Raw genomic sequence first — 27,927 nt, 5'->3', positions numbered from 1 at the left:
CTGAGCTTGTGCTGAGATGATTCCCAAAGTTTTGTCTTCAATGGAATACTAACATTTTTTCCAGATTTGTGGATTTCCACTAAATATTAAGAAGTCTGTGTGGTACATGGCCTCTGAACCATATGTGCTCGCAGTTTTTAAATGCTCTTGGCCTATAACATCCATTGTCACAGGTCTGGAAAAACCATGCCCAGGCTCATTTGATCCTTACGCTACTTTTAGAAAAGAATAACCTATCAAACCCCTTGCCTTCTCTGCATCAGCACTTACAAATGAAACCGAATCAAACTTCTCAAAAACCAAAGAAAAGGTTTTTGTTTGTGTGTATCAACAGCCCCTTCTTTGCCCTGACCCCTCTACTCACTTCCTTATTGGTTCCAGCCATCCCCTCCTTGGTCAGTTTTCTGTCCTGTTAATGTATTATTTGTATTTTCTATTTATGATATATTACTTAATTTTAATTACTACTTTAACAAGCCAGGGAACAGCAGTGAGCAGCTATCCAGCTGCTTATTTTCCTAATTAGTGACACAGCCTTTGGCTTGCAAATAAGGCCGTCAAAGAACTCTCAGGTTGGCATCCAGGCTCTGAATGCCTTGGCTACTGTGCCCCCGTGAGAGCTGCAGGCACCTGGGCAGGTGGAGAATCCTTCAGCAGAGCAGCGAGGCTCCCACAGCTATGGGAATCCAAGAGGAAAAGGGAGATCCTAGAGGAGGGGGGGACTCTCTACTGTGCAGGAGCCTGGAGCTGGTAACTGCTCCTGGCCCTTCCTCACAGAGTCATGCAGCCAGGATGATGCATTTCTTCTCCAGTGCCCTCAGTGTCTCTGGTACTCAGTGTACAACTTCCTGATGAGTGGTTGAGGAACATCAGGTAGATGGAGAAAACAAAAAACCAAACCAAATCAAAGGGAGACTGCTGGCTCTGCAGTGTGACAGATTCTTATTGCGAAGAGTTGCCCAACGCCAATGGGTCTGAATCACGGAGATGAGCAGTAAGTCAGCTTTTCCTAAAGGTACCAGTGAGAGTGAACCAACTGGTTTGAATGTTCTGAAGGTATCTGGGCTCCTCCCTCGGAAGGCAGGTGCGGCTAGAGGGCAGTGACACCCAGCAGGACCAGCGGGCTGGCGCTGGGTGACGTCCTGCTGTCAGCGCAGGATGGGCTGTGCCAGACAGACCACGGCCAGAGGAGCTCCCACTGCCCAGCTGGACTTCACTGGGCTGAAGATTCGGAGAGCAGTGGGGAAAACAGGCACAAGGCCTCTGCACCCGCAGCCGGGCCTGCCTGCCCGCACAGGGAGCGGGGGGTGCAGATGCTGGGCAAGGCAGCGAGGCCCAGCCCGGCACCCTCCCTGCGGAGCTGCATCGTGCTCAGCCAGCCCAGCGGGAATGGGGGCAGCTGGGCCCCTGCTGAGGCTCTCACGGCAAAAAAGGCACCAGGAAATATTTGTTCAGTCCCAACAGTGCCCCTCATTTGTTTCAAGGGCTGGGGGGTGTTTTGGGACAGTGTAGCAGCACTTAGTAGGTAATCACCTTGCTGAAAAACACAAAGGCAGTATCAGAAGTTCATCAGACGTGAATTCTTTAATATAAAACCAGGCATTAAGATGGATTTCGAAGACCTGCCATCCCCTTCACTTTTGCAGACTTGCAGGAAAGGGAACGTTTCAGCCTCAGCAGGGACTGAACTGCCCCCAGCCCAGTGCTACACAAAAGGAGCAGAAGGGAAGTTAAAGTGCAGTAGAGCTGCAGATGCCCGTGTCCCTCAGAACAAGGCTCCATCTCAGAACTGGCATCAAATAGACTAAACGTTTATTAAAAGGAAAATATTTTGAATTTTATTTTTTCACGTTATTATCAAGTACACAATTACAATAATGTCACACATCCCTATATGGTTCTATGTATTTTGTTTTTTTCTTTTGTCTTTTTTACAAAGTGTACAGAGGGAAGGACATATACAATATTTAACAGGGTATTTTCTACAGAACAATAATTTATATTATGTCCTTGTAAAAATCTGTACCTTTTTTAAACATTAAACTGAAACATCCATTTTATAGCATTTGCTAAGCAAATTATTTAAGAATTAAAACTAACCTGTAACTAATGTCAGTACATTAACAATAACTATAATTTCATTTTCTCTTTATACAGACAAATACATTTTACAAAATCCACTTGACCAAACCCTTAATTATTAAAAAAAACAGTTTCAACATTGTGCTTTAAAAAAAAAAAAAAAAAAAAAAAAAAAAAAAAAAGTGTGTATGATTCCAGGCTACGTAAGAGAAATAAAATGCGTAAAATTGTGTTCTTTGTCTTTCAGCTTATTTAAAAAAATAAAGTTCAAAATGGCTAAAATCCTCAGCACTACTATGGGAATTTATGCAGATTTTGTACACTTTCCAGGTTTCCAGTTAGAAAATGCTTGAACATAAGAGAGGGAAAAAAAGTAGTCACAGGCAGGTATTTTGCAAGAAGCGAGTGGGAATCTCTGCTGGGTTTTACTGCATCTGGTTTGGCATCAGCAGGCAATGGACACTACGGCCACGTAGGAAATCCCCTGGCCTCAGCGGGATTTCAGGGAAGGCACAGCGCAGCACAGCCAGGAATTACACACTGAAGGGTCTCGGCCCCTAGGAGCAATTTACACAGGAGCACGCCTGGCGAGTCTGGGGGCACTGCAAGCAGGCAGAGAAAGGAAACCCGTCCTACAGCACGGCAGTGACACAGCATTGGACTCTGCTCAACTGCGCACTACAGACACGGATTCAGCTAACAGTGAGACAGGAGGGACGAGCAGTAGGGGCAGGTCTCGGTAACAAGACAAAACACAAAAAGCCTAGAGGATGCACATCCAAAAAGGAAACCTTTGTCCCTCTATCACTCCAGACTTGAAACCACCACTAAAATTCCTGTTTGATTCCAACTGGAAGTTCACCTGCCTAGAAACAGGAATTAACACTAGCCCAGTCTCTGCAGCCTTTCCATTAGTGAATTGTTGGTTACAAATCTATCCTAATCTGGCAGGCAGCCGGGATTGAGTTCTGCAATCCATCATCAAGCAGTGGCTGGGGTAGGAATTTGAGCAAGGGGAGCAGGCAGGTTCTAAAATCTGGCCTGTAATTAAAGTGGTTTGGTTTTTTTGCTCCAGGGTTGTTAAAGCACATGACTTTGTGCTTGGTACATTTACACCGCAATTAGCAAATGATATGGAGCTACTTTATAATAGTCTTCAGGTGGCAAAATTGCATCTAATAATTGTAATATTCTCCCAGCTGTTTATAAACAGATTAAAAGAACTGGGTTAATTCTGGATACTGTACTAATTAATAAACAGCAGCTGAACACAGCTACGAATGGCTCAGGAAAAAACATTTAATATAGTCACAGAACTGCATCTATCATATGTTACTTTTCTTATTAAGTATATCTACATTACAGCGTCTCTACTCCTTAGAAATTCATCTGCTCTGCTCCATTCTCTTCTTAAGCTCTCACTGTAAATATCTGGTTTCCAAAATCGAGGCACCTCTTGGTCTTAAATTTTATTCTAAAACAACTAACAATAAAAATGTGACTTGAACCACAAACTGCTCTTTCAAAGAAATACCAACATACATAAAAGCATAAAGTTTGAGGTACGTTTACCAGCACATACAGACAGTTGTGACCTATTGTTAACGCTGCAAATGGAACAAGAGTATTTTACGTTTCCAACATTTAAGACAGGAGTAAAACAGAAAAAACCCAACTCTTTTGTAACACACAAAACCTTTCAAAGACAAAGAAGCACAGAACAATAAATGTAATATTTGCGCATACTTTTAAATTTGCCCAGGAAAGATAAAAACCGCCCCAAACCATTTTTTAAATATTTTTCTCTCTGAAACCAGAATGAAAACACGAAGTGAGGCTTGTAACTCCTCAACTGGAAAATAGTTAACCTGCCACGAAGTCTGTATAGTTAAAACAGGACAATCAGGTGGGCCCTAGTGACTTTACTGTCAACATGACAATTCCCCATTTTATACACACCTCTGACAATTTTATCAAGAGAAATTTCGTATTTTTAAAATTCACGACAAAACTGCATTAACATGGACACTGTGAGTATCAACGAGGTCAGTAAGATAAATATACTTAAATAAACTATTACGGTTGAAAAATTCAGTAAGAGACAGGGTTTACTTTAGTAAATGCAACTTTATTGTTGCCATCTTTTCTTCATTTATTAAACAAACTGAATAGAATTCAGAACACGCTATTGAACAAAAGGTATAAAAGTCAACTACAAGCAATAATCCTATTTTTATACAGCAATAAATCAAATGCACAGTATTTTTTTTTGTTGGTTTTTTTTTTTTGTGTGTGTGTGTGTGATCGCAGGTGATTGGCTTTAAAATAAGCTAACTGCCTGAAAGGCAGATTTCCTTTATAATTCCAGCCGTAAGTCTGTGAAAGAGACTTTAAGGCAGCCCAACATCTTTATGATGTCGCATAATGTGCTGGTTCTTCTCGGAAGGCCTTCGGAAACCTTTCTTGCAATACTCACACCGGTGAGGGTAGTCTTTTGTGTGAATGGAAATCACGTGCCGTTTGAAGCCCGAGGCGTCTGTAGTGCTATACTCACAGTACTCACACTGATAAACTTTCCTGCCACTGTGTGTTTTCATGTGTTTTTTTAGCTCATTTTGTTGCCTAAAGCCCTTTCTACATCTCTTGCACCTGAATGGAAGATCCTTTGTATGAACCGAGAGTATGTGACGACTCAGAATGAACGGATCTGCAATTTTAAAGTCACAATGTCTGCATTGGTGCAACTTTTTACCTTTGTGAGCGGCCACGTGTTTTTTCAGTTCCGAAGGCCTATGAAAGCCTTTATCACACATATCACACTTATGAGGGTAGTCTTTTGTGTGGACTGAAATAATGTGTCGTTTCAGATCACTCGAGTTTGAGCTCTTATGGTCACAATGCAAACACTGATGTGTTTTACTTTCTTGATGCATAAGCGTATGCTGCTGTAGCTCTTTGGTATCTGAAAAAGTCTGGAAACAAATGTCGCACTTCAAGGGCGTTTCCTTGCTGTGTTTAGTCTTTACGTGCGTTTTCAGGTTGGACGAGTCGGCCGAGCGGTACTCGCAGTACTGGCACTGGTACGGCTTCTCCCCGGTGTGGATCCTCATGTGCTTCTTGAGCTCCGACGGGTGCCGGAAGCCTTTGCCGCACTCCACGCAAATGTGAGGAAAGTTCTTGCTGTGCACGGCCAAGAGGTGGTGACTCAGTAACCCCTGCTCGGCCGTCTCGTAATCGCAGAATTTGCACTTGTGCATTTTATTAACTCCTTTGTCCCTGTGCACCATCTTGTGAGTAAATAAAGTTCCTGCATGAGAGAAGGTTTTCCCACACTCATCGCATTCAATAAGCTTTTCTGTTTTGTTGGTCAGCTTATGACTCTCCAAGTGGTTATGTAAACTTATTTTTTTATTCGTAGTGTAATCACAGTCTGTGCATCTGTATTTCTTCTTAGTGAGAAGGTGCTCCGGGTGGTTTTTCATGTGCCTTTTCAAGAAACCTCTGGATTTAAATTTCTTTCCACAAATCATGCAGGGGTAGACTGTCAATGGATGACCGTCGGGGCCGATGATTATTGCTGAAAAATAACAAAAAAACCTTTTATCAATATTATACAACAATACCACACTTCAATAAATGTCAGATGTTAACAATAAGATGAACTGTTGAGAAAGGTGGGATACATACGATTTACTATACAATAAACAAGCTTGTTACTGAGTTAGGCAGAAGAAACTAAGAATTACTACTTTCACTCATTTTTATTACTAAGAGAAAGAAAACACTGTTTTTTGATGGAGACAACCAAAGATGTTCTTCATCTCAAATAATTCTATTTTGAAGAATTCTGACTGAGTTCACACATTAAATACAAGCAGACACCAATGGCTGGTGCAAAGAACAGCAGCCAACTTGTTAAACTGGGTATCATCTAGTAAGCAAAGCACACAATCTTCTCTTTACTCTCCACAAATCTGTAGATGAAAGTTTCATCTGGCAATTTAATCACCTACCACTGACTACAATTCAGATGTCCCCAAACTAACACCTCCTTCTTATGCCATTTGTCACAGCTACAACCTGAAGAGGTACCAAGCAGGAATCAATAAGAACGTGTTTCACATACAGAAACCCCAAAGCTTTGGAAACTATTTGCACTCATCTATCACCCTGATTTGTTTACCCTGAATTTGCCTCGGCATGTTAAAAAAGCTGTCTTGTCCAAAAATGTTTTATAAGGAGAACTGACTAGCTGGAAATAGAAAAGGCCAACTTTAATTTGCACAGGTTACTAACTCAAGCTAAACAAAACAGAACTCCTACAGTTAAGTCACAATTTGCAAAGAAACTTTTAGTATTATGGAAGCCAAGGCTACTGAAGAAAAAAGTTTTTTCAGCTTTCTCAAACCAAATAAACATTCTGACCGTAACACAGTAACAGCAAAAAACAGATTATGCCATAGAACATTTCTGTTCTTACAGATGAAAGGAAAACAGCACAAACATCAAGGCAATTTTATTTCACCATTAAAACAGGAAAGGTTATACAAGTTACACTACTGAACATTAATATAAAATGTTCAGACTTACCAGTTACCTACTGAGCTGATATAATGAAATGCATTGTTCTATGTATTTTCAATAAAGACAAAATGGATTTTTAAAAGGCAGTATTACAGAACACCATTTATCTAACATCCCCTTTTAAAAAGTTACATTAAACATTAAAATGGGTGTGGCAAGTTAAGTATATAGCTTTTTAACCTTTTGCTATGGTACTTTTTCCTATGTCAGAGATGGCTTCCTTTAAAACACCTTCTACAATCCAAATGACCCACGTATTTAAAATTTGTAAAATAAAACATGCACTCATTTAAAGCAGAAATATAAAGTAATTCTTAGAATGTCTCTTTTTACAAGACATTCATTCCATGTGCATCTGTTTATGGGCAAATGCCTGGATGAACGAGAGGCAGGCACCACACACTCACCTGTCTGGTACTGTCTGGACTCGGGTCTCCTCTTCTTCTTTGGTTTTTGCTTGGCCAGTCTCCCAAGTCCAGAGGACTCATCTATGTGCAAAAGAGCACTCGCAGTGCCGTTCCGACTTTCGATGCCATCGTTGTTATTGCCTACCAAGGGAAGTTAAAAAGTTACCTACCAACACTGCAGGCAATTGGAGCACAAATTCCAAAGTGGCAGCAATGATAAACTATTATCTGGGTATTTAATCAAACTGTAATCATGTGCAGCAGAAGCTGCAAAATGTCTCAGCATATAACTTAGGAGTTATGTTTGGTATTATGAGCATTAGCTTTGTTAACCTCATTTTGTAGGAGTACATAATGCACAGGAATTAATGGCTTTTCATTACACAGAGAATTCTCCTTCAAATGCTGCATTTTTTGCATCTCTTTGGTTGCTAATTATACACAGAATGTTTAACATTAGTAAATAATAGCATGTCACAGTATTTACTGTGCCAAATTTTCTTCTCATTCCTGAAATACATTTGTGTGTGAGCTCTCATTCCCTTCTGTACATCTGAATTCACCTGACTGAACTTTGTCACACACCAAGTTTCTGAGCTGGAGCTGCGATCAAAGGATCCTTCTGAACAGCCCATGAGGTGGCAAACAAAGTACACTACTTACTATTGATACCCCTGATGCTTTAGCACTTACTAATTCTTTCTACTGGGAACAAAGAGCATGCTCAGTGTTGTGTAACAAAAGAAGGAAAGAGTCTTTGTCTCACAGAGTTTTGTGTTTAATACACAAATGGCATCACTTTATGTGAAACAAACATGAAAATTACAAATACATTCAAGAGGTATTTATTGGCAATCAGTTTAACATTGGTGATTTAAGGACATAAATAAACTTTTAGTAAGAAATTCTGTGATTAAGTATTTACTTGAATCAACAAAAGCAAACGTTTCCTAGTGAAAACAACGCACACAAATAAGACAGGAAGACTCAAGTGGAAGAATGTACAAGATATAACAGCTCAATAGCTGTTCCTTTCGTAGAGTGCTGAGAATTAATATTCATGATTAATGTAAGGAGACAGAGCCAGGCACATGTGCAGAGCCTGAAGATTCTCATCTATATGCTAGCTCAAGTGTTCCTCTGCCATTTTCAGGCCTTCATGCTTAATTTCTCCCTGTCCCCACCATCTCTCACCCTACATGCTAGGTTGCTTACTGCTGACAATGCAATCACTCCACTGCTCCCCACATTCCTAAATTCTCCTTGCAATTCCATCTCACTGTTTTTATTACATTCTGCTCAATTTTCTGTACCTCCTCCAAAAACCACTGAATGTTTAGTATCCAACTTTTTTCAAGTTCACTGAATTTCATTTTTAATGCCCACTCAGACTGGCTTATGTAATTTCCTTCTCTCTCAAACTGGGCTCACCAGTATACGGCTTAAGATAGGCTTTGGGTGCACTACCATCCATCCCCTAAGTAACTTTTAAACACACTCTGAAAGTGTCTAACACTGCTCCCTGAAACCTTGCCCTTCCTGACTTATGTCCAAGATTCCAGCCCCCACTGTATTCCCAGCACAACTGTCTGCTGGCACCATCACCACAATCCACGTCATGCAGACATGCAACTTTTGTCCTCTACTCTGTTATTTCTTTTGTTTTGTTTAGAAGGAGAAAGGGACAACACAGAAACATTTTTTCAGACGAAATTCTGGTCTTAAGCTTACAAAAGTATTGGGAAATCGGTTTGTGCACCAATTGATGTTCACATAACAATGATTTAAAAAATGGTTCTGCATGCTGGAAATACTCTCAAGGTTCTGCTGCAATTTTAATATCTCCCTCCAATTTTTTTTTCATTAATCAATAATTTATTGCCATTAGTGAAATCACGTATTTATATGATCCTTCTAGAAAGCATTTAAATCAAGCTAGAGCTCAGTGTTGCTTTTCACTGCTACACTGAATCTAACGTATTCCCATTTGCCTTCTTTTTTTGCCCCCCACCCCCTCCCCCCAAAAATTGGGAGTTCTACTCCCAAGCCAGCTCTGTGTCCTAAAACTCTGAGGAACAGATCTACTTGAGATTCCCTTTTTTAAGCTGGAAGCTCATGTATTTCCCCTTTCACATCATGAAAATATGAAGGAAAATGCCTGTTAAATAGGAGCAAGAGGAAGCCTGCCTTACAACTTCGCTCTTCCTTTCTTTTTAAGGCTCATTATGCTAAGAAACCATTCTTAAACTAAAACTCTAGAAAGAAACACAAAAGCACAAATACTCTACACTACCCTCCAAAAACCAATCCCTGGCACTTTGCTGCAGTGTCACCAAGAGTAATTCTTTTGAATATTACTTACCATAAGCTGCTGCCCAAGCTATGGGCATGAACGTTTTAATTTCAGTGTCATCGATTTGCTGTTCATGGGCAGCTGCGGCATCTTCCTCTCCTACAATCACTTCCATATAAACCTCATCAGCTATTTCTGCAACATCTAAGAGAAAAAGAAGTTAAAAAAAAAATAGGAATGCTGCACTGCCAAAAGTGAAAATTCCTGTTCCCAAAGGAAAGCCACCTACTTACTTAAGTCTTCGTCTTCATGCTGAGAATCATTGACAGTCATGTAAACCATTTTCTCCCTTGGAATACGAATACTGCTGTTCTGATCGAGCAATCCAACTGCGTGCTCATTCTCTGGCTCACTCTCCACAATGTCTACTGTGCCCCCTAATTAGGAAGACCACAGCAAAATATTTTAAATACACTTGACCAAAATCTATGCCAAACCACAAAACACTGGAAGTTTGTCAACTCTAGCAATAGACTCACAGGTCTTTACAGACCACTTGAGAGAAACCACAGTCTCATGCAAAATTTCAAGTGTCAGGTTGGAGTATTCTCAAACAAGTGTCCTTTACCTAAATCGTCTTCTCCAGGATCTGCTTTGAATATATAGACCTTGATGACTTCTGGACAAATGCCATCCACTTTACAAGAGCCACTTTCTGACTCTGCTTCCATGGTCATTTCAGCAGAACCTTCGTGTTCTATCTTACCAGCATCATCCACTACAAAAACAAGTTATTACAATTACCCAGTCATATGCAAATAGACATACATGAAAGACTTTATAACTCAAATTTGGAAGTAGCTTAAAATCATAAAATTTTTAATTTATAATTTTTTTATTAAACATAATAAAAAGTTGTGATAAAGAACATACCCATTAATATATATTTTTTCATATCCTTCAAAACAGTGACAATAAACACAAAAATAAATTCAAGCTGTTATCTTCTAGTTAAGATGGAAGTGCAAGGATGCTGCAGTGACAGAACTAGAAGCATGAGCACCACACCAGGCAATGCTAATAAGGGAACTGTGATCTGCAGCAAGATGACGGTAGGAAGAAAGTACACATCAGTGCTGCACTCCGTGGGATAATTTCCCTTATTCTCAGTTTTAATTGCTTTCTCCTTCACAACTAATAAGCTATTAATTGTTCTTTTCAAAAGCATAATCTGTTGCTCAACCCTGTCTCTGATGCAAGTGGTACTGCTGCTGTCTGTCAGACCTGGTTCCCTCAAAGCACTGGTTCTGATGCTTTTCAGCTGCTGGGAGAGGAAACCTGAAAGGCAACTCCAGGAAGAAACTCCCACTCCCCTCCTGCCCCAGGGAAAGCGTCCCTGGTGCCCTTGCTGACAGGGCCCTGCAGTGCCCTCCTGCTGCAGCCCTGAGCACTCCCATGCTCTGCTGCAGAAGGGCACCCACGCCACGCTGCAGCCTGCACTGCCCAAACCTGCCCAGAATCCCTCACACCCACGGCTGACAGGCAGCTGTACAAGGAACACACTTGGATTTCTGAGCATACTGCACATGGGCATCTCCTCCATCTGACTTTACCAAGAACAGGTTTTCAAGAAAAAAACCACTAAGTTTGCATTCATAAAAATCAAATCCAGCATCTGATGACCTTTGGAGAATCCTCCCGTTTTCAAAAGCCCCAGATGTTTCTTCAGTGTTGAGATTATTTCAGAATTCTTAACGTGACAGAATACTTTTGTAATTTCTGAGTTTACTGTCACTCCCTAAGAGTCATGCATGACTTCAGTTCATGACAGAACAACATGGAATTTATACTAACAGAAGTCTAAGAAGTGTCCTATAAATGGTGAAGAATTTTTAACTACCATGCCTAGCACATACCAAATACTTCACAAAGTATGCTTACTTTACTCATTGAACTACCCTCATAAATAAACCATAGCTTTACTACTCAGTAACTGCATTCTTAAATCTATTTTAATACATACTTTTAAAAAAGCTCAAAATGCTATTACTATTATTTTCCTGCCATGAAGTCAATAAATTAGCTTTGAATTAGATAAACTATCACATGTTCTGTCTCACTTATCAAACACAACTGTATTTCAGTAAAATTTCTTAATCAGGCACCATTACTCACAAAAAAAATGAATAACATTAAATTATAAAGCACTAACATAAATTAATCTGTCTCTCTCCTTACCAAAAGAACAGCAGAAAACATTAAATAGTCAAATACCAAGATCATGAACAGTGGCCACCGTACAGTTTCAAGCAATAGGATGTTTAAAAAATTACTTTGTGTCACGGTGCAACACAACATCTTGTAACTGAACCACAAAGCATTTAAAAGTAAAAACCTTAAGACCTTCTTTTGAATCATTTTAACAATGTAGCTCCACAGTGTGCACATTCAGCTACCAACAGACTTTGGTGATTTCTTTGTCATATCCATGGTATACCAAATGTCACTGGAACTCTGAGAAAAAAGAAAACTTGCTTTTGTTCCTACACTCCATTTATGCAGCTGTTCTCCCTTGGCTGTTTCCAGTGTCAAGCACATGTACTTGGAATGTTTTGAAACCAGCGCAGACTGACTTTACACCTCTGAAGCCAAAAGGGAAGTCTGCCACCAAGATCAACTGATGGCTGGAACATATCCACAAGGAAGGAAACTCATGGCTGAACCCATCAGAGAGAAACCAAACCTGTGTGCATGATGTGTGACAGGCCCATTTCTTTTACCAAACCAGAGCTTTTTACTTTCATTTATATATGGAAATACCCATTGCTAACTTTCACACAACAGAAGACTTCCAGGTCTTAAAAACATGCTCTATTCATGCTTTGAAATAAGTCCTCCAAGATTCTAAGTTCTATTTTATCCAATATAATAAAAAAGCTATACAATTTAGAGTTTGTTTATCCCTGAATTCCCTTCATATTCAGCATTGTTTCAAAAATATAACAACTGGTTTAAATATTTTTTAACAGAGCCATTAAAATGTAAGGAAATTGATGCGTAGGAGGTATGAGGCCAACTTTTCTCATCCAAATGGAAAATTGTTCACTCTTGACAGGTGGTAATAGTTTAAAAACTGAAGTCCCTGATGGGCTTGAAAAGCAGTAATATTTGCAGTATGGTAACAAACATGTAACGGGATGAAAATAGGGTGGAAAGAAAAAGATAGGAAAAAAGATAAAAATCAAAGGAAGAGACAAACAAGGTGAAAGAGAAAGAATATCTACTACAGAAAGAACCATTTCCAAGGTAATTTGTCCTATGGCTACACAAGCATTTATTTATACTGCTTCACTGGCAGCATTTTATGAAATTTGCTTTCTATTTAACATTTGCCTAAAGTTTCTGAATTCTCCATGTATCTCAGTCTCACAAAGAGAGAAACTGATATTCAGAAATACTTGACTGATCAATGTTTGAAGTTGGAACTCTGATGATATTAATTTTTCATTTGAATTCATAGCCCATGGAGGGGTCCCACGAATTACCATCCATGGCTGATATTCTTTCATATTGCTCTTCTTTGGCATTAACAAAAAACCAAAAAAACCCCCTCCAACCAAACAAAAAAAGTACTTAAAAGAATTAGTTTAGCTTCTAAGAGACCACTTCCTTTTACGTAGAGCCACTGAGCATTACTAAACTAATCACATGACAGAAAAAAGTTGAAGCTAGCACTACTCCAGTGCTGTCATACCTTGTGCCTCCATTTTATCATGTATAACTGGACATTAAAAACTTGAAATGTCTGATTTTTGCCCCTATGTTAGCTGGTAGCTTTCATTCAGTAGATTCAGTGGATACAGACTAAATCTCAGAGGTTAAAAAAAAAAAAAAACAAACCAGAAAAATGACTAGACACAGTATTATTTTACATGAATTGCAAGAATGCAGTCTATGGTTAGTTTGCCAAAATTCTTCACAGACTTCACTGATTAGAGCAGCCTGCTCTTCGCATACTATGAGCTGCAAGAAACAAATAAGTATGTGCTTCTCCAATGTTGCAATAATTGCTTCCATGTAAAGATAATGCTAGAGTTGTAATGAAAAGCACAAACAGATAAGAAAGGTGTCACACAACATGAAAGCTGCAGCATATTTAAAACCTGTCTAGTTTGCATTTATAGGGAAATCAACAAAAAGAGACCAACAGGTGAAAAAGGAGTAAGAAATAAAGAATAAAGAAATAAAAGATACAGCCAACAACAACAGATTCTGTGTGATCTATCACAATGACAGCATTTGTTTCCTAGAAAGTACTACATTTAATTTAAAAAATCGTATAATAAACCAGTAGCAGCCAAAGAACAACTATCTCCAGTGTCTCTACCTTTCTATTAAAACGCATCCAACTGCATTTCTGGGACAGAAACAAGCTCCTATGCACTGATAATAAACTCCATATTTGAAACCCTGTTGAGGCTAGTTTCCCCACACAGAAGTACAAATGTCAGGCCAAGATCCTGATTTGCTTTAATAGAACATTTTTTGTTTAACCATGATACATACACTTTCCCCAAGAAGTTGCTTTTAGTTTTTTACATCACATACTGGAGGGGTAGGCAGATAAAGACTTTGTACCCTTACAGTGGTTTATTTCTAATTAAAAAATGCAAATATAACAGCCTTTATTTTTAATTAATTACACAAGTTTTAAAACTTATTATTTCCTACCATTTCTCCTCTATGTGGGAATAATGAGGAAAACAAAATGATTATAAAAAATAAAATTCACTTGAACACAAAGACACCTTCCATCTTTTTAAAGTACCCACCGCTTATTGCTAAAAAACACACCAAAACAAACAACCTAAAGAAAAGTCTATCTACACCAGTTAAGCAGATCTTAAAAATGTGCCAACGGAACAATTAGACAAGAATCATCTATTTTGTCAGCCTTTATGTTCCCAAATGGTGCTCTTAGCTGCTGAGAAACATCATGGGATGCTTATCGGCTTACGAAATAAACAACCCTATTTATGCATTCTTAATGCAAAAGGCCATTACTAACTATTCTCTCTAAAACAGATTAAAAGCATTCTGTTTTCCCCGACTTTGTTCAGTTACGACTTTGTTCAGTTACTTGCGACAGAAACATCTGCCTCACTCATTAGCAGACAATTCCTAGTCCACTCAAGAAGCTTTTTTTACCACACCTATTTCTTGAATGGCCAAGCAGGTTTCCTAACCTATGAGAAAGGGAAATCTGCTCTATTCTCACTTTAATCCATTGCCTTTACACGTGAGTATATCCCGTTCATCTAAAGTAGGGTAGTAATCTAGCAGAGGTGGAATTCCTGAGCTCCCAGCTGGCATCTAACACTTGTCCTTCTTGTCCCCTGCCCAGCACACAAACCAGACTAAGCCCTGACACCCCACTCTGCCCAAGGTAACTCTGAGCCCCATCACCTCTCGGGGCAACCTCCTGAGCAGCTGGAGCTGCCACAACTCTTGGTGCCACTCCAGTGGTCAGACAGAGGCACGGCAGCAAATTCTATCTCTAGAGAGAAAAATGTCATTTCCTGCATCTTTAGCAACCTCCAGGGAAAAAGCAGGAGATATTGACACCAAAAAAGCAACTCAAAGCATTTTGCACTCTTGACTCGAAGTCTGCTGGATGGCCCAGCATGAACCATACATTGAAAAGCATGAACCACATGGCTTGGTTCATCAGATCCATTGCTTTCAACTCAAACATCCAACAAGGATGAAAAAAGATTGATTTTCATAAGCCTAGGTGAAACCTTTCTCTCTCTGTGAGTTACCCTGGGTTCAGATTCCTGTAATGAAAAGTGTTAATTCAGATAAAACAAACAAGAGACATATCTAACTCAGAGAAAAGCAAGGGGAGGGAGGGATACAACACAGCTCCCACATCTGCAAATACTTCAATTCTTAAAGCTGCAGTTTAAGCCTTGCGAGGCTGCCCTTCATTCTTTCCACACTCCTCTTGTCAAACTCTTGTGCCTCACTATTTTGACTGCAATAAGAGTATAAAAGGACACACCTTTTCATCTTATAGAATCAGCTAATGCCAGAGGATGTGTCTATCTTTGCCAAACAGAATGCAATCAGACAAAAAAAAAAAAACAAAAAAAAAAACAAAAAAAAAAAAAAAAAACAAAAAAAAAAAAAACAAACAAACAAACAAAACAAAACACCTCAATTTCCATCTTATTGTCAAGAGCAGGGCACTGCTTTCCCTGGTTAGGGAATGCAGGATGTTTGTTTTGTTCTGACAAACACCCGGTAATCTCATCACTACTGTCTCACTTAAGGAGAAATGGTTCTCCAAGCTACCAAATAAGTAGTGCCAGTGTGAGTTACAACACAATTTATACTTTCCTCACCCAGCTCATGAACTGGCTTGTTATGGAACACGCAAAAGAAAAATAAAATAAAATAATCGGACCTCCTTTCATTTTTTTCAAGCTACTAACTGGTAGGTTTGCACTCTTAGTTGAATGAATATCTGATTCTGCTCTGCTCCAAGTGCCCCAACTCTACCATGGAACAAAAATGAATCTTGAAGGCAAAGACAAAGTATCCAAGAAAAAAATTAAGTACATCAAAAAGTAACTAGTGATATAAAGCTGTGCCAAGAAACATTACCTTGAAAATGAAGATAGCAAAGGCATATTAATGCCAAACCTAAATTAAATCTAACTGGGAAAAGAACTATTAAAATACTGAGCTCACTGAAGCAAAGTCACAGAATGAAACCCACAGGAACTGTACTCTTTGAAAAGACAAACCAGCCTGAAACAAAGAAAGAAGGTAGAAACACAACATTAAAAAAATGTACACACAGATTAGTAATTTCCAATCATATATTTTCAGGATAAAGCTAAGAAAATGATCTTAAGAAAATACATGTATACTCAGCTCATTAGGAACAAAGATGGAAACGCATAAAGAGAGCCACAAAAACGGAAAATGCAAAAAGATTTTGCCAATAGTTTCCCCTGAAGAAAACAGATGGAGAAACCTATGACAGAAAGAACAAGAAGTGTCACCCCCTGCTTTTCAAGTGCCTATCTAACAAAAGACGGGCAAAGGCATTCTGAAGAACACAGTCTAGCTCCCAGATCTGGGAAGCAGCAACATTTGGCTACTGTAATGGCAGACAAAATTACATTCCAACATCTGCCCCTGCAGTTCATGGAAGCTTGCCAGAATCTAACACAAATTTACAAGTTAGGATGAAAAACCCAGAACTGGATTTGCTGACGTTACTACCTTTTGAAAACTAAGTTCAACTGAAGAACTGAGACAGGAATCAGATCACTGAACACATACACTGCTGATGCAAACAACAACAAAAATTAATTCAAATCATACTTTTCATACAACAAAGAGACTGTTTGGCAAGACAGCCTTTACTAGATGGAAAAGCACCAGACTCTGCCTTCACAACCAGAAGAACTTGTTATGCAGGCTTTAAACACAGTAGGTGGTAGCAGGGACTTCCCTCTAAAATGAACTGTAGAACATTAAACACAAATAGAATGCATATTTTATAGAGTAACAATTATTTAAAACGCTGGCTTATTTAATGTTCTGAATCTAAACAAAAGTACATTGCAAGAGACATTTAATAATAAATAAAGTATGAAACTGCAGAAATACGTGACTGAAAATGGAGAATACCCCAGCAAAAGTGAACAACTAAATTTCTGTGCTTCCTGTCAGTCACCACCTGTTGACAACGGGCACATCTAAGAAGCCTTCCCAGCTAGACGGGGATCATCCAGAACTGCCTCCACCAAGACATTCTGTGCTTGTTCAGCCACTGCCAGCAGTGAAAGGACACACATCCCCCCTCTCCTGCACTCACACAGGCACGGTTTGCAGAGTGCTCCGTGGCTGCAGCCCCAGAGGCCCTGCTCTGCCGCAGAGACAGGAGCAGCAGCACCCTGCAGAGCTACAGTCGGGGTACAGAGAGGAAGGATCACCACCAGAATCAGGCCTCAATTACCCACAGGCAGATCATCCCGTCTGCTGTCCAACTATGCACAGCTTCAGAAGCACTTGAGCTGCTTTCATCTGATTGAACTTGGTACAGAATCAGAAAGTTTTACCTGTACCACACTAGACAAGAGTGCATTTATCAGTCTGGATCGATACAATTTCAGAACAGCTCCCCTGACCTATTTCACCTTAGTACAATCCTGCAGTTTAATTTACAATATTTTGTGTGATCCATACTTTTCATTATCCCATTTCATTGTTTTCCAAGATAATAGAGAATTAACTGTACCTCATATAAACTCAAAACATGGCTGCAACAAGGTTACTCAAGGAACTCAAGAGATGATAAATTAAGAAATGCAGTGATCCTAGGTAAGGAGAAGCAACATTAAAATTCGTAAGTACAGAATATAAAATTAAAACAAGTTATTATACATTTCAAAAATGTGTCCAAAAGTAAAGAAGGGGAAAAAGGGGGGAGAAAAGGAAAAAAAAAAAAAAGGAAAAAGAAAAAAAAAAAAAGAAAAAAGGTAACTGAAGCACAGCACGAAGTACACCTCATCAATGGAATCATTTAACACCACACAAAACTGAAGTGCCTGAAATGGCAATTAAACAAACCAGCCTAACAAGGCTTTTCTATTTCTACAATAAATAAATGTTCAGCATGACACTGTGATGTTCCTAAGTGCTGCACTGAGTAATCACTATAATAAGTAACATACTTAGAGTAAACTCCAGTTCACACAAATGGATATCCTCAGTAGAAAAAGGATTGATGATATGCTCTATTTTTCTCCACCCTCTATTTAAGCCTTTTGAAATATCATTCAAATGGATTGTGCCACTGTTCCTAAGGGAGATTAAGATACTCACTTCCCAATTATGAGCAGTAATAGCTACGCTTTTTGTTAGATGCATACCTCTGTCCTTTGCTTAATCAAGAGAAAATACATCCTAATAGTGAAGAATACCATATTGATGTCTGTATCCAATAATAACTGGAGTGCAAGAGGGGGGGGGTTAGCAAAAAACCAAGACAAGGATTGGATTTTCAGAAACTTCCTTTTTTTACTTTCTTTTCCATTAAATATTTTTCTTTCTTTAATGTCTTGTTAGTCATCTTAGTGACCTGCACATATAATTTTAAAACATTGTCACATTAATTTTCTTTCAGTTCTTATTAAATATATGGCATTTGGTTTACTGGAATTCTTACTCTTGTTCATATGCTACAGAAATATCTTATAATCAGACGTGCATTTGCCAGTATTTCTCTCCATTAGCTTCACCAGAACTTTTAGCTGCTACATGTTCCTAAAAATCCCTCTGTGTGAGTGCATTTGTGAGATCTGCATTTCAGTAAAAAATACAGAAACTCTGCTTTGGGTATCGTCTTAAGCCCTCCCTAAGACATTTCAAGCCTGTATCAAAAAACCTTTGATGTCTTTACTCAAACACTTACAGGAAATCATAAGGTAATCATCACAGTTGCCCTTCTCATCTTGATGTTCCACAGGGATTCCATTGGCATCGATCACTGCCTCTGATGCACAGTCTGCCACCAAGACTTCCTCAGAAACAACATCTGTTCCCAGAGTATCAGTGACAATATCTGCTTCTTCAATGTTATCATGAACCACATGTTCCACGTGTCCAACTTCAGGTACATGCATTGCTTCAGTTGTCAGTACATGTTCTGGAATAGACATTGTCTCTGCTGTTATGTCAGAAGCCAGAACATCATCCGGGACAGTGCAATGAGCCAAAGAAACCTCTTCGGCTACGTCTGTGTCCAGCACTTGCTCAGGAATGATGACTGTTTCAGACACGTCTGGCTCGTCCATGATATCTGGGCACTGAACATCCTCGATAACAACATCCTCAATGACATCCTGGATCACCACGGAGTCTGGATCGTCGGGAACAAAATTGTGCACGGTTATATCTGAGTCAACCACATCTGAAACAAACACTGTTTCCTGTACTTCCACAACAATCTGATCTCCATCCATATGTGCTGCATCAGCTCCTGAAAAACACAATTAAAATAGCACTTGAATTGTAAAACTGTCTCACATGAGGTGGTTGATAGTTGAAATTACTTCTGTTTCATTTCAACTTTTACACTATGCTGCACTTTAGTAAAAGAGGCATAACAGCATATGAACTATTAAGATAGGTAGATAAAGCAAGTCCTCAGTAGATGCTAACATAATTAGGATGAACAAGATTTTCTCTCCCAGAAAGATCTGAAATTTTGCAATCTCCCCCAATACCCAAACAACTATTACTTGACTGAAAGAACAGTAGCTCATTCATATAACTCTGACTAATAAAAACAACCCAAACTCAAAATCAACTACTCTATACAAAAGCATTGATGCAGCACAGCACTTCTAAGCAAAGGCAGAATAAACAATAGTCAATTGCATCTAATGTGAACACTCTTATCTATGTATTATCTCCTTACAGACCTGCTGGATCAAAAAATGCATTTGGCTCATGTGGCTGCAATTCAAGCCCATCTTCATCCATGGCCTTTAACTCTCATCAGTCACAGTGTCTGCAGAAGATAAAGAAGAAAGGTTATTTCACTTGTATTAGGTGAAGAAGGCTGCCTCTGTCTGTGCACCAAAAAGTTTGAACTCTGGGTGCATGGAAGTCAATGCACAGCACCACATGACTTTAGGATGCCTCAGATTTCACGCAGGGTCCCTAAGTCTGGGGTTCTAGCAGTACTACTCTAATGACCACACACCCACTGTCTGAGCTGGAGTGTGAGGTCCAACACTGGGTCCATTTCTCAAAACCCTATGGCTTCACAAACACAGAAGCAGCTCATAAAGGAATGTGAAAATACTAATTCCTTATCATCTAAAAAAAAGAGAGAGAGAAAGAGAGAAATTAAAACAAAGCCTAGACATATTCCTACTCAAGAAACTCAAGTCCCTATTGGATGGGAAAGAATACAGAACTGTCAAATCATTAAGGCTCAATATGATAAGTTCAACATAGAGAGCTCATTATCTGAAATGCACACCAGTTCTGATGTCCTCATGTTGATTCCTGGACAGTCAGGAAGAGTTCACTCTTATGTCACTTCAGGAACTGAAACCATCAATGTAAACTGCTTCCAGAGCATAACATCAAATGTTTTCAAACCTAGATCTGTAAAGATTTTCAACACTCTTGCCCTAAGACAAAGTACCATAAGTACCATAAGTCTGTTCTCAAAAATTGTTGTATGTCATATTCTACTAAAATTCTTGAACAGCGCATCAACATTTCCATGCATAATGACTTAGGATTTCAATCTTCTTAATGAATGAACCAAACAAGACCATAAAGTTAAAATACAAAAATGTCAAACTGCAATTTCTGCTGCTCACACATGTGCATTATAGTTAGGATAAGGCAAACCTAGTTAGGTAAAATGCAGTCCAACATAAACTTGTACATTCCCTTGCACTTAAGTCCAACTACTTTCCTATGTGCAGAATGAGCAAGAGGCACCAGAATGTTGCTTCATGTTTCTGCTTGTATTTCTGTACAAGTGGAAGATGTTACTTTTCTTCCTCCAAACATTTCTCACAGTCACAGGCAGAAAGCTCCCCATTTCTGTGATACTTTCACAAAAGACAGACAAAACATCAAGACTCTACCCAAGGTTTCCATAAGAATCGTAACTTTTCCAAATTACATCTACATTTATTAAATCTTTATCAAGATTTACATTTACATTTATTAAATCTTTATCAGGGGAAACTGCTATACGAAAGAAAAAAAAAAAAAAACTAGTCCAAAACAAATCTAAACCCATAATCTAGAAAAAACATTTTCTAAACTTGCCCCACTTTTTAGCTCAAATTTTCTCAACTCTTCACCTCTGGAATTCTCCCTTGGGATGTTGTCCAGCCTCCAGCAGAGTCACTCAAGCCTTGTCTTTTATGGAAGCTGAGAGAGAAATACAGCCAGACATAGAACTGGAAGAAAAACAGTGCAACACTAATCATTTTCCAAGGTGTTCTGCATTTGTGTGATGCTCAGCTGGAAGGCCTCTGTATTTTAAAGCCAGATGTATTAACAAGTCGTTGTGGTATCCAACTGGACATAAATCACCTCCCAGTTATTCTGACTGTCAAGCACTTCCACCAGAAGTGCCCATTACTAAAAGGAACAGCTCTTCACTCAATGCTTTCTTCCAGAACCAAGAGCAGAAGAAAAGTGTTTCTCAGCCTCAGATGCAAGAAATAGCTTGACTGATGGCAGTCAACTTCTGTCATGCCACAGAAACAAGAACAGAGTCACGAAATCACATACAGTCACTCTAGCAAGAACTATTCACACCCAAACTGCTTTCCTTCCATCTATTTGGTATACACCCAACGAGTCTACTAACAATGTCCTCCCTACTCATCTTGTTGTATTTTCTGTGTTGCCTTCACTGGTTAGTTTCTTGTCTTCTGTCGCTTCTTTTCCAACTTTTGGTGTGCCCGCACCAGTATTATGTTCTTTACCTCACCTGCTCATTTCATCCCTTCAGCTTGTAACTCCAGTACACTCCCGTCATTCAATTTGTAGCAAAGATTGCATCAGGAATTAGGAGGGGTTTTTTTGGTAGAAAGCAAAGGGGTACTAAGGACTGGCAGAAATAAAACTGCCTCTCTCCTCAGACAACACACACATAAGAAGATGGAGCTCTCTGTCCGGCTCTCTGGAAAAGTTCAGATGCCCTTTGTGCCTGTGCTTTTAGGGCTGTTCTATCATACACACAGCCTGCGATCTGCTGCCACCTGACCAGCCTGAAGTGTCAGTTCACCACTGGAAGAACTGGCATCCGTTTTCCCTGCTTCCTGCTTTCACCACCCACCTGACCATCACTCCACCACAAATTCTACTTCTTATGATTCATGCCTGTACTTTCTCTATCCTATCCACTCCCTGATTTCCTCACTTCACTAAGTGAGGCACTCTTTCACCGTCCTTCTGTCTACCCTCTTCACCCATGAGATGCAGAGGTCTCCAGCACTATTTTCCAGCTTCCTGCAAGTGCTCGCTGACACCATCTCTTCCCTGTTTTTCTTGCTGCTGCCTGGATTCCAGGGAACAGATGCCAAACCCAAAATGTCCCTGTGGTGTTCAGGAGGTGCAGTTCCACAGCAGTGACAGCCCAGCACATCCTCCACCTGCACACTACAAACTCTGGCCTCTTCTATACTGGTTAGGTCTTCTCACCTACACTGGCAAAATGTGCTCGAAGCAAAGGCTCAAGCTCCAAAAAACCAAAGACACTGGGCACATGGGATTTAAAGTCTGAGTCTTAAAAAGGCAACCAACATTTGCTTTCGTGCTTGTTCCAGAGTAGAAAGAAACTTCAATGCTTTCCCTCAGTGAATTTCTTAGTAAATAGTGTTTCTCATAATGTCCTCTAGCACACAGACCCATCAATGCATACCAGCTCTTACCCCTGTGCAGGACCATAAAGAGTTCGAAAGTGCTCCACAAGGGCACAAGCCCCACATCCACAGAATTTGACACAAGAAGAAGACCAAAAGAGGATGCATGCACTTAAAATAGGAATTAACTGAACTATCTGAAATAATAAAAGTGTCCAAATCAGAATCTGCAGTCCAAACGGCACAAAGTAATTTGTCTATGGCTGAGGTAAAAAAATACAAAAAGATTCCTGAAATCACTTCAGGGTTTGAGCATTCTAACCAGGAGATGAGAAAACACTTTCTTCCTCTTCTGAGCAGAGGGTGAGCACAGGGGCACAGGATGAAGCCGCACAAAGGAACACCACAGGGCTCCATACCTGTAATGGCAGCTCTGTGACACGAGAAATATCAGAGCTGCTTCTTACAAGCACCACAGAGAACATCTTCAATTCCCTGGCAAGCACCCCAAGCTCTGTGGTACCACAAAGGCTAGCAAGCAATTCCAGCTGTTCACTTTCCTGCAAGATCTCAAGAAGGACAGAAACTTCTCTTGGTCCTTCCAAAACATTCTAGCTGACACTTAGCTCAGGATCCTGTTCTGGCATCAAAACCAACAGAATCAATTTTTCAGTTCCAGCTTGGGAAACCAAACTCTTAAAGAAAAGCAGGTGCCCAGCCATGTCCCTACACTTAGTCCTTTTCAACTACGTGGCTCTTTGTTCAAATCTCACAGGAATTCTGGTAACACTCTTCTACCACTGTGACAAAAACACCCAGAGGCACCCAGAATCAGGTTTTATAACCTCTGAAAAGAACTAAACATCGACACCTTTTACTTGGCTTGGGTCCATGACAGCTTCACACGGATCAAGAATTAATACAACTTTGCAATACACTTAATTCTGTCCATACAGTTAGTTTTTACAAACTGATTTTTACCTATTTACTCTGACACTTGGCTGGTTTTGGCTTTATGGAAGTCAAGATAACATTTTCGAGTGGAAGGACAGATGGAAAATTGCATATTAATAGAAGAAATGGTATTCCTATATTAGCAATAATCTTTCAAAATAAAAATGATTGTGAGAACAATCAGCCAAGAGATGCAATGCAGACAGTGCACTAGTCCTGTCACATTATGGATCCTTGACTCAACAGAGCTAGCAAGGTAATCAAGAAGAAATAAAAAGAAATAGACAAGCTGTCATGTTGCAAGAAGGAGCAACTTTAGAGTTCCTTAAAAGAGGCTTAATATTCCACAGAAACTGTTTACCTGGCCTCACCAGGAGAAAAAAGAAAAAAAAAAAAGGAGAAAAAAGAAAAAAAAAAAAGGAGAAAAAAGAAAAAAAAAAAAAGAAAAAGAAAAAGAAAAAGAAAAAGAAAAAGAAAAAGAAAAAGAAAAAGAAAAAGAAAAAGAAAAAGAAAAAGAAAAAGAAAAAGAAAAAGAAAAAGAAAAAGAAAAAGAAAAAGGAGGATAGAGGGGAAACTTCAGAAAAGCCATCCCTGTGAACAAGAAATATACAGCATAGTCATCTGCCTACTCCTAATTGGCAATAAGGCCATAAACCAAATATCCAGACAGCGAAACTCTTACAAATCAAGGCATAAAACAAAAAAAAATCCCCACGTGCAAGTGCTGGCCCCTACCCACGCTGGGATGACTTAGTGTACAGCCACAACCATGTTCCCGTGGTGCCTTGCTACAGCCCATTAGAACCTGCGGCACGCCTGGCATGTCCCAAGTGGGTCAGAGCCCGAGCCGCCGGGGCTCCGCGCCGCTGCCGCCGTGTCACCCCTGGCCTGACGTGACCCACTTGGGGGAACGCAAGGCACACACACACACACACGAAAGGAAAAAAAAAAAATTACAGTCCTACAGGATTTAATTCCTGCCTTGAAAACAACCGCCGTTATTACTAGGTGGAAACACACAAGCATAAAAACGATGTTACAAATGTAACAATCTGATCATTCAGCTGCTAATTTCTTGACGCATCTCCCTCAGTTTAGGCAGGAAAATCAGTGCTGCTGTTTTCACTGCAATTCCGTAAAAAAAACCCCTCAAGTCATTCCCCTCTTTGTTGTAGTTCAGTGGTGGGGTATTTGCAAAATACCAGTTAAAGAAAAGGGTTTTCTCCAGATTTCACTGGGCTGTTGTGCATCAGACGACAGTAACTCCAAAGGAAATAAGCTAATTCTTAACGAAACCTAAATTAGGGAAATGACCAATCCCAGGCGCACCTTTGAACCAGCACCAAGGCGGCCCCAAGGGGATTAGGGGGCTGCTTACGGGGCGAGTGGGTGAAGGCGGCTGCGGGAGAGCTCCCGGCGCTGCCGAGCCCGCGCCGCCCGAATCCCCGGCGGGAGGAGAGGAAGGAGATGGCGGGACACGAGAGGAGCTGGCCGGCAGCCCCGGCGCGGCCGCGCAGGGAGCCGCCGCGGGCCGGAACGCGCCTCGCTCCGCTGCGCCTCGCAGTGTGGCAGCGGGAGGCGGGGAGGGTGTGGAGGCTGCGGGCGGTCCCTGCCGGAGCCCCGAGGCTCCCCTCCCCCGCTCGGCCCGGCCCGGCCCAGCCCGACCCGGCCCGCGCGGGGCCCCGGCTGTGCGAGCGATTAATTCAAGATGGCGCCGGCGCCCTCCGCCCCCCCTCCCCTCGCGCGCCGCCATTTTGTCTCCTCCTCCAGACACCTCCAAACCCCCCCCGGCCGGGCCCGCGGCCCCTCACCGGCCCCACTCGCCTCCCCCCGGGCCCGCAGCCACCCACCTTCGCTCCGCGTTCCTCACGCCACCTCCCCCGCCGCCCCGGGCCGCGCCGGGCGTGCGGGACCCGCCGGCGCAGAGCCCGCGGCCCGCTCCTGTGGCGGAGCCCTGGCGCGGCCTAGCTGCGGCCTCCTCGCGGCCTGCGCCGCGGCCTGTGCGGGCAGGGGGAGGCCCGGGCCGGGCGGGCGGGCGGCAGGGCCCGGCCCGCGGCTCTTACCGTGCGGGTGGCGGGCGGCGGCGCTCGCTCGGCGCGGCCTCTCTCAGCGCGACTGGGCCGAGCGCGGCGGCGGCGGCGGCGGCGGCGGCTGCGGCGGGGCGGGCGGGCGGGCGGGAGGGGAGGGAGGGGCCGAGCTCGGAGCTGAGTGGAAGCGGCCAAGCTCCCCGGGCCGGGCCCGCCGTCAGCACGTCACGTCACTGCCCGAGAGAGCCCAGGAGCAGGCGGAAGGGAGCGCGCCGCCACCGCCGCCTCGGGCCGCCCGCCCGCCCGCGGGGGCCGGTGCGGCCGAGTGGGCCGGGGGCCTGTGCGGGGCAGGCGAGGCGGCGGTCGGGGCGGCTGGGCGGGGGCGGCGCGGCGGCGCTCGGTCCCGCGCCTGCTCCTGCCGCCGCCTCCGCCGCAGCTCGGCCGCGCTGCGCCGCCCGGGGCTCGGCGTGCGCCCGCGGAGCGCAGCGGTGCCCCGGGGCCCCCTCCCCGCCCGACCCCTCCATGCCGGGCGAGCCCCCCCCGCGAGCCGCCGGGCCCGCGGCCGGGCCCGGCCCCGGAGTGCGGGCCGGAGGCTCCGCGCCCCCGCCGCGGGCTTGGACTCGGGTCTGCGCGGCGGGGAGCGGTGTTGAGGGTGCGGGTTTTTAGGGTGCGGGGACCCCGTTCTGGAGCAGACGCGGACCGAGGGCCGGGGCTGGGGCGGCGTCGGGTCACCCTGGCGCGGCTGCCGGCGGGAATTGCTGGGATCAACAAGGACAGGGGGGTGCGATGCCGGACCGCGGGTCCTCACGTAGAACACGGACGGCTGGCTCCGCGGGGGCCACTGGCACTCACGTAACAGCAGTACCGGGGGAAAGAGGGGGTCGTCGCATTTTGTGGGCTGTGGAAAATTGGAAATAATTTGGCGTTGAAACCTGAGGTCTGTGTAGAGGTATTTTCTCATTCATGTCATAAAAGTTAATAAGATTTTTTAAATTTTTTTTTTAAGCAGAGAGTTGCTGTTGATCCCTGAAAGATGCACCCTAAAGTTTTTGAGGCATTAGAAATTAGGTGGGTAACCTTGTGGATGTGAGGAGGTACCTTCATGTTGGTTGCATAATTGAGGGGCCAGGCCTCGAGGTTTCTTCAAGAGGCATTTTTAACGTTTAAGGAAACTGGAAGGAAATTGGCTGTTGCATTTATCAAATGATGCAAATGTGACTTATCTGGCTGAGAACGGCATATGCGTAGTGTTTATTCTGCCAATTAGTCTCTGGTTCAGCTTTGACTCCACTTTAATTTTATGCACTAGCTTTTTCTATCTTAACACACAGGCACAAAACGTAAGTTGGGCGATGCTTGGAGTTTATTTCAGTACAGTGTTTGATAAACATGCACCCTGCAAACTTTAACCGTGTGTAGTGGGTTGACCTTGGCTTCATGCCAGGCACCCACCAAAGACAGTCTGTCATTTGCCTTCTCAGCCTGACAGGGAAAATATAACAAAGGTTCATGAGTTCAGATAAGGACCAGGGGAGATCACTCAACAAAATACCTAAGGGCAAACAGACTCAAATTATTGAGTGGGGATATTAATTTATTACCAACAAAATCAGAGTAAGATAATGAGAAATAAAAGAAATCCTAAAAAACACATCCCCCCCACCTCTTTCTTCTTCCCAAGCTCTATGTCCTTTCCCTCAGCAGTGCAGGGAGATGGGAGTGGGGGTTGTGATTGATTCATTGCAGGCTTTTTCTGCTCAGGGAGAGGAGTTCTTCCCCTTCTCCAGCATGGGGTCCTTCCCACAGGAGAGTTTTCAATTAACTTCTCCAGCATGAGTTCATGCCACAGCTCTTCACAAGCTGCTGCAAGGTGGGTCACACTGCCCATGGGCTGTAGTCCTTGGGGCTGCTGCAGTGTGGGTCCCCCAAAGGGTCACACGTCCTGCCAGGAGCCCTGCTCCAGTGTGGGCTCCTCTTGCCGTGGGTCTGCAGGTCCCTGCCAGGGCCCTGTTCCAATGTGGGCCTCCCATGGACTCAAAGCTTCCTCTCAGGGATCCACCTGCCCCAGCTTGGGTCTACTCCCTGGGCTGCAGGGGCACAGCTGTTTCACCATGGGCTGTACCAGGGGCTGCAGGGGAATCTTGGCTTCAGCA

The 27,927-nt window shown here is 42.3% G+C and overlaps 1 protein-coding gene across 2 annotated transcripts; it reads right to left on the bottom strand.

Annotated features, from left to right (window-relative positions):
* Positions 1–3,633: 3,633 nt before the first annotated feature.
* Positions 3,634–25,919, bottom strand: ZFX (zinc finger protein X-linked). Of its 2 annotated transcripts, none has more exons than XM_063392963.1 (8): positions 25,811–25,919; positions 19,872–19,960; positions 18,860–19,426; positions 9,995–10,144; positions 9,660–9,803; positions 9,436–9,570; positions 7,074–7,214; positions 3,634–5,659 (listed from the first exon to the last, which is right to left on the bottom strand). In XM_063392963.1, exons 2-8 carry the CDS (start codon positions 19,930–19,932, stop codon positions 4,473–4,475), a joined length of 2,385 nt encoding a protein of 794 aa, XP_063249033.1. In that variant the 5' UTR covers positions 19,933–19,960; positions 25,811–25,919; the 3' UTR covers positions 3,634–4,472. The 2 variants fall into 2 exon arrangements, with proteins under 2 accessions (XP_063249033.1, XP_063249034.1); XM_063392964.1 differs by lacking the exon at positions 25,811–25,919 and adding an exon at positions 25,598–25,764.
* Positions 25,920–27,927: the final 2,008 nt, after the last annotated feature.

Source organism: Prinia subflava, chromosome 3 (assembly GCF_021018805.1).
Source record: "Prinia subflava isolate CZ2003 ecotype Zambia chromosome 3, Cam_Psub_1.2, whole genome shotgun sequence".
Classification (NCBI taxonomy): Eukaryota; Metazoa; Chordata; class Aves; order Passeriformes; family Cisticolidae; genus Prinia; species Prinia subflava.
The sequence above is the reverse complement of the archived record's forward strand: the minus strand, read 5'-3'. Positions and strand labels throughout refer to the sequence as shown.